This window comes from Helobdella robusta (genome assembly GCF_000326865.2).
Source record: "Helobdella robusta unplaced genomic scaffold HELROscaffold_46, whole genome shotgun sequence".
In the NCBI taxonomy this organism is placed as follows: Eukaryota; Metazoa; Annelida; class Clitellata; order Rhynchobdellida; family Glossiphoniidae; genus Helobdella; species Helobdella robusta.
The window spans coordinates 878,430-890,233 of record NW_008705138.1 but is presented as its reverse complement, the minus strand read 5'-3'; the positions used below and the strand labels follow the sequence as shown (position 1 = coordinate 890,233).

At 31.8% G+C, this 11,804-nt stretch overlaps 2 protein-coding genes across 2 annotated transcripts; one reads left to right on the top strand and one right to left on the bottom strand.

Annotated features, from left to right (window-relative positions):
• Positions 1-3,308: 3,308 nt before the first annotated feature.
• Positions 3,309-4,159, top strand: HELRODRAFT_178187 (hypothetical protein; the record flags this gene model as incomplete). Its single annotated transcript, XM_009026320.1, has 2 exons — positions 3,309-3,692; positions 3,947-4,159. The coding sequence occupies 2 exons, from the start codon at positions 3,309-3,311 to the stop codon at positions 4,157-4,159; spliced, it is 597 nt and encodes a 198-aa protein (XP_009024568.1).
• A 1,695-nt stretch (positions 4,160-5,854) lies between these two features.
• Positions 5,855-10,082, bottom strand: HELRODRAFT_114251 (hypothetical protein). Its single transcript, XM_009026319.1, has 8 exons — positions 10,068-10,082; positions 9,787-9,979; positions 7,526-7,694; positions 7,153-7,288; positions 6,703-7,068; positions 6,462-6,641; positions 6,087-6,206; positions 5,855-6,024 (listed from the first exon to the last, which is right to left on the bottom strand). Exons 1-8 carry the CDS (start codon positions 10,068-10,070, stop codon positions 5,992-5,994), a joined length of 1,200 nt encoding a protein of 399 aa, XP_009024567.1. The 5' UTR covers positions 10,071-10,082; the 3' UTR covers positions 5,855-5,991.
• Between the last annotated feature and the right edge of the window lie 1,722 nt (positions 10,083-11,804).

Genomic DNA, 11,804 nt, shown 5'->3' with positions numbered 1-11,804 from the left:
ATAAAACAGAGAATTGTAACACTTTGAAATATCCTTAGATGAGCGCTGACGATGATTATAATTGAAATAGGACCTATACGCATCACCATGAACACTAACGAGAATAAGAATTTTTTTATTTAATGCATCAGTGTTTAAACTATATTTTTTTGGTTTTAATTTACAATTAAAATTAATTTAGTTTCTTTATCGAATGTGATGGAACGTGAGTTGAAATATATTCAATTAACTAGCCCGCATGCACATTGGATCCGGATTAAGATCATCATCATTTCATCAATATCATCATTCAATTCATCATTTAGATTCGAATATGACGAATTTTTATTTCTTAGATCCATCCCATATCCATTTAACACCCAGGACTAAAACCACTAGTTTATTTTGCTAGTTGAATCTTTGGAAATTGGGGTGCATAAATATTAAGTATAAATAAATATAATAAAAAAATGAAAGCATAAAATTATATCAATAAACCTATTAATGAAATTATTATTATAAAATTGAATCGGAGGCCCGGAGTGGCCCCTCCCCTCGGTACGTAGTGCATTCCTAGAATCAGATTTGTATTTTAAAGTATATGGGACATCCTATGTACGTTATATATTAATGTACACCTATAAATAGCCCACGAATGAACACGCGCACATTTTCAATGTGCTTTAAAGTCCGGCCTCATTCTTTAGTTTCCGTAGTTTAAAGGAATTTGATGAACAATTAATTGTTCATAAAATTTTTCCAATTTTTACATTTTATAGTTTATTTATAAAAATTTATTCATTTCTTAAATAATTTATTTGTTTTGATTACTTTTAAATTGATTATTTCATGCATTTGCATTTAAGCAGTTGTATCTTATTTCTGGTCTTGTATAGCCAAACTGATTTGAGATTGTCGCGTTTGATAGGCCTCCCCCGGAGCGCACACTTTAAAATGTATTTATTTACATTGACTTTCCATACAAAAATTTCCTACATTAGCCCAGCCAGCTTCATTTCATTGAAAAGCTAAACTTTCTTCCTTCAAACATGTTTCCTATTATTGCTTGTTTGCTTTGTTCATCTCGTTAGATCGATGTGAATAAAATTACGCTGTTGACAATATTTCTGTGAGAAATATGTCATTTATAGAAAGTAGAAAATAACAACAACCACGTTGTCCATCCTCTACTACCGCCGATCGAAACTACTACACAACCCTCGTCAAGCAAGCATTACTATCAAGTCGCTACTCAATCAACTTATCAGTAAAAGACCTTCATTACAAGACATCTTAAATATAATAGCACTCAATAAAACTTTATCATTTGCCCAATCTAGTTTTCTTTTTTCTTTTCCACCACTTCGCTAAGTCATTATTTAGTCTATTAATAAATTACTTTATTTACATGCCTTTTTATACCATTACTATATTACTTTATTTTATTTTCAATACTTTTCATGTTTAAACATTTTTTTCTCCGTTATTTATTTATTTCGCCACCATTTTATACAATTGCCTTGCATGCTGTAATAGATTCTGCGTTTGCAGATTCTGATATTTTTAAAGAATAATAAAAAATAAATAATAATAATAGCAACAATAATAATAATAATGTCATTTAATATAACGCCACGGCAAGCAAATGAAGTTCATTTATAATTGCAACAAACGCAGTCTATAGATACACGTGAATCATCGCACTACATCCTATCCCACACTTTTACATGTGATTGTCCCACACTTTACACTCGAACCTGGCCACTAGAGCCACCACGGTATTTTGCGGTTGCGGTACATAAATCATGCTGTTTTACGCGTTCGCGGTTTTGAAATGTGCGGTTTTTCCGCGGCGCGGTTTTTTCATCAAAACCGCGGTGACCGCAAAAATTTTGTTAAATATTTTTGTTCGTCCATAACATTTTAAAAATTGTAATAATTGTAATAATTTTTATATATAGTGTCTTTGAAAAATCTTAATATTGTCGGAAATTTTCTAAATGAATTATAACTGGTGTGTTGAGGCAATCTCCTCCTCTATCTTTCTCAGGGAATTTTTTTTATGGTCCGAAAATAATTTTTGTGTATATTTTTATCGTGAGTTCGACCAGTCCTGTGTGGCACTGGGCTTTTTCGAATTATATGATTTTACTGAGTAAAGAAAAATATTCGATAACAATTTTATTAATCGACGGAAGTAAATGAAAGGGAATTGAACTAAATGAACTCTATAATAATGTAAAATGTCAATGAACAAACTGGAGTACAGGAATTAGAACTTCTTCTTGTTGGGTCTTCGACTTGGGATGTGTTTGTTGCCGTTTAATCGTACAACCTCGACGTGTGTAACCGATGGTGATGTCGATACAACTCCAAGAAATAAATAAAATGAATGCGGAAAAATTAGAAAAATCGGAGCCTATGGAAATTGCAAGCTGCGTGTGAAACTATACCAATGAGTATAGAATCCAGCAAAGAACCCTAGGTCGACAAATAGCACAAGAAACAAAACAGCGAGGCGGATTGGTTTTCACAGAATCCAAGGCCTGTTTTCACTGGGCCTGTCAGTCAGTCGGTCGGTCGGTCGGCTTTCGCACAACCTTGGCCTGTTTTCACTGGGCCGTCGAGTCTGATCGGCTTTCGCACAACCAACACAAAACAACAAGAGTCAGAACAACACTGGAAACAAATTGTGTGACTTTAGTACGCGTGCGAAACTATGCCAACGAGCATAGAGTCTCGTACCAAATCCACTTTTGAGAACTCAAGACGTTTCTGAAATTATGCCAATAAGCATAGAATCACGCATTAAGTCTATTAGGGACCAGAGTAGGCACCGATTATTCGAAGCTGCCTAACTAGTCAACCCAGTCTTCTCTGCGCTTCCACACCCTTCCTTATCAAAGCAAAATTAGATTTTGTTTCGGGTGTTCTACAACATAAAAATTTCCAAGGTATGTCCAATTAATAAAAAAAACTACTAATTAAATTTTCTTCCTTTTTCCATAAAAATTTCCATGTCCAATTAATCCAAAAAACTACTAATTAAATTTTAAAATAATTTGTAATAATTTATGACGTCATCTAAATTGCAAAACAAAAAAAATCGTCGTCACCTATCGAGCAAATTAACTTGCACCATGAGTGAATAAATATCGAGTGAATAAATTTTGCGTTAAAAATTTTGAAGTATTTTTAGTCAGTATTATTTCATAATTCTGACAATATCTTTAGAAGCCGTTGAAGCGACCATTTTCTTTTTCCTGTTTACTTTGAAAGAAGTAGTTATTTTATTTACGGCGTGGTTTATTATCGATTATTTTATAAAAATGTCCGAGGTAAAAAATGTTGAAGTAGATCCACAGGTAGATGTAATTGATAAAGAATTTTTGATTAAATTGATGCTGTCCAAAAGCAAAAATGTTTTTGTAAAAGCGCAAGAAAATTCTAAAAGTGAAATTTGGAAAAATTTTAGCAGAATTTATTTTAAAAACGTGGCTACATCATTTATCTGTTGTAACAAATGTGAAGCCAAATGTGTGTTAAAACAAGATCGGAACACGGAAATAAATGAACTGGATAGCTACATTGCAGAAGAGACTCCTCACGTGGATGCTGTTTATTATTGGTCCAGTCATATTAAATATTTCAAACTAAGAGAAGTTTCCTTTTTTCTGTTCAGCATCCCAGTTTCGAGTGTTTCGTCAGAAAGGGTAGGATCATCTCTCAATTATACACTGCAAAAGAGACGGTCCAGTTTAAATCCATACAAAATTGACAAAATGTTATTTATTAAGAGTAACAGTGATTTGGATGTAGATAGTTGTGATTTATAATGTCAATAAAACCATTAATGTTGTTTTTCATTTCTTGCGGGGCGGTTTTCGGCGCTGCGGTTGCTGTGCGGTTTTCGGCGCTGTGGTTGCGGTTTCAAATGTTGCGGTTTTTGAAAATTCCAACCGCGCAGGGCTCTACTGGCCACTGCATCAACAATTCCAGACACCGTAATCTTTATCATTACGGCGATGCGCCATCCATGTTTTTATTGCTTAATGATAAATCCGTTAATATAGACTCAATTATTTCCAATTTGATGAAAAAAGAAATTTACGCTCTGTTCAAATTAAATTTTCGAAAAAGTTTAATAACAATATGGAAATTGCAAGTGGAAATGATGTAAGAAAATAAATAATTTTGGTATTGTATTATATATTCAGCACGTTGCTAAATGGACTTAAATGATGCAGTGGTTTGAAAGGAGACCTCAAAAAAGCAAGGAATATGTATGTAAACGATATAAGTTGAAATGGTGATACTGGGCACCTAGAAAATTTGGGATTTGAAAAAGTATGGTCTTTTTGTTATCTAGGTGATATACTAAGTGAGAAGGGTGTCAAGAATAGAACAAAAGTAGGATGGAGAAAATTTAGAAAAATTCAGTTCTGGTTGTATACCAGAGGTTGAGGTATAGAAAGCAAAAAGTAAAGTTGCCTGTTGTATGGGTGCGAAACTTGGGCTTTGACGGCTGAAAACTTTAAGAAGGCAGAGAATAGAAACGGTGAGGAAGGGTCAAAGTGATGATAATAAACAAAGGGTCATGGTTAGATGAATTGTCAGATCGACCATGTGGAGAATGCGGGGAAGAAAGCAAATGAGGGCAATTTAAAAAAAGTAAAAGAACTGGCGGCATACGAAAAAGTGGCAGGCCCAAGCTCGCATGGGAAAAAGTATTGTCAATAGACATGAGGGTACTGGCAGAGATGGGTAAATTACACACTACACTGTAATTTCGATACAAATTACTCTAAATATTGTAATTCCGACACAAATTACATTTAATAAAAGAGCCAAATTACTAACTACTACAAATTTTAAATTACATGAAATTAAATTACATGAAACCAGTTTTGAATAAATGAAGAAAAAAAGTTATTTATTAGTTATTTAAACATTGATTATTCTTTGCGCTGATATTCTGACGTCATTTTTATATTCAATTTTAAGTTACTTTCTTTCTATCAACAATCTGTTCAATCATTTAACGATTGACTGAAGAAAGACACTATTCACCACTGCTTTTGATTTCGCATAGTCTTTGATGTCATTTTCGTATTCTTTTCCTAATTTACTTTCATTCGATCAACATTTTGCTCAATCGTTCAATGAAGAAGGAAAGAAAGAAAACAGAAACGTCAATAATCAGTTCACCTCTTTGATGCGGCTATATGGCCATAAAACTTCAAAGTAGCAATTGAAATTTTTAAGCAAGTAAATTTTTAGAATTTCAAGAAAAAAATTTCAATATAATAATTTGTGTAAGTATATCTATTCACTCAGATAAACTTTATTAGTCGAAATGTAATTTGAATTACTAAATTACCTGAAGGATGAAATTACTAAATGACAAATTAGCAATTACTTAAAAAGTAATTTCGATACTAATTACAAATGTAATTTGAATTACGTAATCTCATTACTTGAATTACATTACTGCCCATCTCTGGGTACTGGCCTAATCGGCCCAGTAGTGAGGAATGGAAGTTTAAATGTGCGTGATCATGCGGCAAAGCCGACCCCCGGCTTCCGCCAGCGAACTCAGTGCGGTTTTCTCCCAGGGCTGAGAGCCTCCAATAAACTCTAAGATAGTAAAACCATTTCGGAGCCCATGCGCATATAGACGTTGTTTGAATTCCGCCAAAAATCTTCCAAATCCGGCACCGTATCACCGAGCTTAGACGGAACCAAGAATCTCATTTCAAGCTTAAAAATGGCACCCTATACCGCGAAATCATAAATTTACGATCGAAGTTATTCACGCATCTCTCCCAGTCAACAAAATTCCAAAAAACAACTCTCCACATCCGAGCAAAACACAGCAACAAAGCTCTATTAGACAGTTAAAAAAAGACAACACTTGATAACTGATTGCAGCGTGAAATATATCCACACATTTAATATAATATTTTGTGATATATTACATTGCTGCGAACACAATATCATTTAAGTGCCAGTTTAATTCTGTTTGTTATCTTTTTTAAGAACGCCCTGCAAACAAAAAAAAAAAAAATTAATTTCATCTAAGTGTGAAAAAAACTATATAAAAGTACCATGAAAGATTTCTTCTCTTCATGGGTTTGGAATCTTCCATGTCCAAACTTGCTAGAAGTATCAATGAACTTCAAGTTCACCTTTTCTAACGCTTTTCGTTTTGTCTGAATCAAAAGAGACTGAAAAAAAAATGAAATAAAATTATCACCCTTATAATACTTGTTGAATTCAGTAATAGGAAAAAATCAATCAGCAGTATTGTCAAATTTGGGTCCCAAATGTAATTTTCATAATCAACTGACACCCAATGATAGACCAGATTTTTGCCAGTCAGAATTTTGCGGGACCAAAGTAGCCTATTTTCTATGTTTTAATCATTTATAAACAACTACAACACCAAGCATGCATTAATATTACATATATTAACAAACAACCTTTCTGATTGTAATAACTCTTTTTTTGGGCCCCATGCAACAGCCCCTAAGCATGACAAAGTCCTGATTAACTTCTCCATAATGAGGAAACCCTCCCATTGGGGTGATACTCTTTTCAGTCAAATCATGCTCAGTCGATGCATTATTTTTTATTAATTTATCTCCTTCTTTGTGGATTCCCTATTTAAAAACTCAATCAATGTTAGACAAAGAAAACATGAAAATAAAGAGAATAACTTACAGTGCCAATCCTGTAAATTTTTTTATTTATTTCAGTTCTGTGATGATAACCTTTTTGTCCAGCCCTAGCAACTGAAAACGATACTCTAGAAGGATGCCATGCACCAATACAGGCCACTTTACGAAGGCCTTTATGGGTTTTTCTTTGCAATTTTCTTGTATGCCAACGCGAGGTTACACCTTTAAATCCTTTGCCTTTTGTAACTCCAATTACGTCAACCATTTCATCTACATCAAACACCTGTTTGACAGGCACCGCTTTTTCCATGTGTTGACGAGCCCAGTCCACTTTCTGGGGTATGCTACCACCATTTAATTGAATCTCCATAATATGAGCCTTTTTTTGCCTTCTATTCATTAACTTCATCTGCAATTAGATTTATTACAAAAACTATTAAACAATGCTAGCAATATTGAATTATCACATTAATTTTGAAAAATTTGAAAAGACCTGAGTGTGTGCAAGCACTCTAACAACAGTGCAGTACTTCTTAATTTTGTTGAAATCCTTATCAATTTCCTTTTTCCCTGTTTCATCAGCCCACTTTTGTGAAGCTTTAGTAAAAGCCTTCTTCTTTGATCTGTACCTTAAATAAAAAGATTCGGATGAGTTAACATGCTGGTGCCACTCGTCATCAATCAGCTGATGAGAGGAAATGAACACCATCACTGCTGTCCCCATTTAGCCATGACATTATTTGAAAAATGTCAGCGGGCAGGGATATCTCATCCCAGCTGGCTTAGCAAGTAGCAGCAAAAGCAGTAAACAAACCAAATTTCTGTTAATTTAACTTTTAAAATTACATTCAACACATTTGACAAACCAATTTTTATAAAATCTTCTTTTGCATTCATCACCAAGATGTTCAGCCCAAACTGTTTTAAAAGTTCGCAATCCTTTTGGGGTTTCTATATATCCAACAATACCAACAACAATCATTGGCGGAGTTTCTAAAATTGTTACTGCCTCTACAACTTCTTTTTTGTGGACCTCTTTAATAAAAAAACCAAAACATAAAATTAGCTAAATTATGAATGGACACATTATTAGATTGAAGAAAATAATTGCAAAACAGGTAAAATGATACAAAATTTTTGCAACTGTCATTATCTGTTGTCATCAAAGATTTACAAAAATTTCAGAAAAAGGTTAGATTTATACTTTTGGTGCCAGATAACTTGTCAATGTTATTAGCATAAAGACATCTAAATCTTGGTTAGATTTGTTTATCATAGCATGTTTTTGTGCTCATAAGTGATAATTGATTTTAGAAATTTTTTCTTATCTATTAACTCAGGGGTAAATTGAATTTGCTTCTGAGAAACATAGCATTGTAGAGCCACTACGTTTTCAGTAGCGTTAGTGCAGCTACATTAATTGTGCCGAAGCAATTTCGGTAGGGTGCTACTTTTAAAGCTAAAATAAAAGCTACAGCTACCACTATTTTTGAGTCAAAAATTTCTAATGATATCAAGTGTGGGCATGTGCATTTATTGTTACATTATCGGTTAACGCATACGAACACACGTTGAGTTACACAGATAACTGTCAATGATTAAATTCAATTTTTATATTTTTACTCATATATGTCGTTTTCCCCATTCTTATCCATTATTCCCATATCACAAACAGTGATTCCCCATCCCTTAAAATTCCTATTCCAAAAAGTTAATTGAATAAGAGAAAAATATTTCTAAATCACTTTTTATATAATAGTTTGACAAGAAGTAGCAGTAACTATTTTTTTGCTACTTTTCATTTATTACTTACAAAATTTACAGTAAATCTTTAAATGCACTGTGTATGCCTATGAATCATGTCAAAAACAAAATTAGAGAGGAAATTTATTTTTAATAAGGTAATGAAAAAAACAGTAGGGAAGTTGACAGCTATAATTGTCAAAATAAATACCAATGTAAACAGGCGGTAAATGACTGATATATCATTTTGCAAATTCCCAGTTTTAATGACCACCAAAAAGCGTGAAACATCGCACATGTTCAATGTATAATTACCACTAGCCAAATATTTTTATAAATGTGATAAAATAATTCACAAATGTGCATACATAATGATACAATAAAAAAGTACATATATACACTCAAACAAATACCAAGTTTTGTTTCCTTTGTTTCAATTTTTGGGGTGTTATGCCTTCAAAGCAATTCAATTCAAAACAGTAACATGAATAGGATGGACTTAACGAGATAAAATTATCTTTGCTTCAAATATTATGAATTATGGCCCACTAAAATATATCATGCAGCCCACGAGGCCAGTGGCATACCAAAAAAGGGTGACTGCCCCGAGAGCCAAAATGGTTATACTACTTAAACAATGAAATTTCATTGTGACATTATTTTAGAATATTTTATTTTGCCAAATTTGTTCATAAGAAACCGTCTTAGAAACTTATCTAATCACATTCCGACGATTTCACAAATCAGCTAAATAAACATATTTTTTCAGTTAGTTTTAAAATATAAAAATATAACAATTTTACTGAGAAAAACAATTACATTGACAGATCTTAAGCGTTTTTTTTAAATATTTTCTTTTCAGTTCTAATGAAACTGAGTTCCAAAAGTTGAAATTTTTTTAAATGTTTAAAAAAATTAAAATACAGTTATTTTACTTAGAAAAACATTGATTGATTTTAAGTGCTTTTTAAAGTATTTTTGAAATTATGATACAAAAGCTAAATTTTTTTCAAGAGTAAAGAATTTTTACCCAAAGTCTGAATTTTTTAAGGGACTAAGTGAGAATTGGATGTTTTGACTGATGCTCTGATAGTAAGATAAATAAACTATGACACATTGTGCAAGTAAAAAATTAACATCGTTTCATTTGTGGTCTCTAATTTTGCATATTTATTTAGATTTAATTATTGGTCTATTTTACAATGTTTTGATGAGTCTACGTGGCATGATATACACGTACATACGTTTTTAGTTTACTGATAACAAGATTAACCTTTTAATTTTAATATTTTGCAAAAAAATTCATTTCATGGTCATGTTATAATCACGTTTACGTTGTATTGTGCTAGGACTGCATTTTTAACAATAAATATTTTGCACTAACTTGATCCAGGTCTGTCAACTTCCCGCACGACGTGGGTCATCCCGGCCTTGTATCCCAAAAACGCTGTTAAATGTACTGGTTTAGACTTGTCGTCTTTAGGAAAAGCCTTAACCTTTCCACGATGACGTCTACTACGCTTTTTGGGCAAAAATCCAAGAGAACCATGTCTCGGTGCTGAAAACTTTCTATGTGACTGAAAAAATTTTGATGTTAAATTAATATAAAAAGAAAAAGAATATAATGGTGGATATTATAAGATGACGAAAGATTGCCGAACCAACCATCTTCGATAAATCTAACGATAAAAGGAAGGAAGAAGCGTTGATTTGAGAGAAGATACAAATACAAATTGTTGTGCGCTTAACTTTTGAGAACGCAAGTTACAAGAATATACTTAGGTTACAAGCAGTTATTTATCAGTATCAAGTTATTTTATTGAATTTTAAAATTCTATAAGTTATTTGATTACAAATTCTTTAAAATCTTACAGTTATCTTATTTTGACATTTTAATAAGTTCCATATATTTTTAAATATTTTATTTAATTCAGTTTTTATGTAATTGATTTGCATTTCATTCAGTTAAGTTCTTTGACCTGGTGCTCATTGAGATCCTTCTCGACTCGATCATTAACAGCTATCATTACTAGCAATATTATAAAAAAAGTTTGGCTATTTGATTGGCCAATCTGACAAATTATTTATAAAAATGCTAAACCTACTAAGCTACTAAGCCTACCGACAAAATAAAACCTCAAATTTATTATAAGATTGACTGACTGACTGACTGACTGACTGACTGACTGACTGACTGACTGACTGACTGACTGACTGACTGACTGACTGACTGACTGACTGACTGACTGACTGACTGACTGACTGACTGACTGACTGACTGATTGTATCAGAAAAAGTCCTTCATCACAAGACATCTTAAATATAATAGCACTCAATAAAAATTTATCATTCACTCAATCTAGTTTTCTTTTCGATCACATCACTAACTCACTAAGTCATTATTTAGTCCATTAATAAATTACTTTATTTATTTACCTTTTTAAACCATTACTTTATTTTATTTTCAATACTTTTCATGTTTAAACATTTTTTTTTCTCCGTTATTTATTTATTTATTCATTTATTTTTTCGCTGCCATTTTATACAATTGCCTTGCATGCTGTTATAGATTCTGTGTCTATCAGATTCTAATTTTTTAAAGAAAAATAAAAAAATTTAATAATAATAATGATATTAATGATGTAAATATATACCGCCACGGCAAGCAACTGAAGCGCATTAATAATAATTGCAACAAACACAGTCTATAAAAAAACGTGAATCATCGCATTCTACACTTTTGCATGTGGTTGGCGGGGTTTTTTTAAATTCCTACCTGGTTACTGCATCAACAATGCCAGCCACCTTAATTATTAGGCTACTGCGTCGTCCATGTATTTATTACTAAATGATAAATCATCCATATCCATTAATAGACAATATTAAATTTATTGAAAAAAGAATATTAATCAATTTTAAGAATATGGTATCATTAACAATAGAAAGTGAAAAATTGCAAGACAATGGTCTAGTGCAAATTGTGAACGTGGTTTCAATTTGATTAATTTATTAGAAAATAAACAAGAAACACATTTAGAAATCTTTAGAAAAACACGTTCGTATATGCTGGTGATCGATGATGATAAAATTATTTCAAAATAAAAAAAGTCAACATTACTTAGTAAATGAAGTTTATTTGAAATATAGGAATTGTAAAAACTAGAGTGTCAAAGTCGGATTAAAAATATCAGACTATTTACAGACTATTTTTTTTTAAATATTTACATGCTAATTTTAACTTATCATCAATACCAATTAAAAATACTTTATAAAACACTTAAAAACTGTCATTATAAGTAAAATTACTTTATATTTATGTTTTAAAACATGAAAACAAATTATTTGATTTTATTCACATTATTATTATTATTGTTTTATTCACATTTTATTCACATCACATTC

What these genes read in the sequence shown, in the direction of transcription:
- HELRODRAFT_114251 (XM_009026319.1), bottom strand. An exon ending in GAGTTATTACAATCAGAAAG is followed by an intron (nt 6,207 to 6,461) that starts GTTGTTTGTTAA and finishes TTTTTTTTTCAG; the next exon opens with TCTCTTTTGATTCAGACAAA. An exon ending in AAGAGAAGAAATCTTTCATG is followed by an intron (nt 6,025 to 6,086) that starts GTACTTTTATAT and finishes TTTTGTTTGCAG; the next exon opens with GGCGTTCTTAAAAAAGATAA.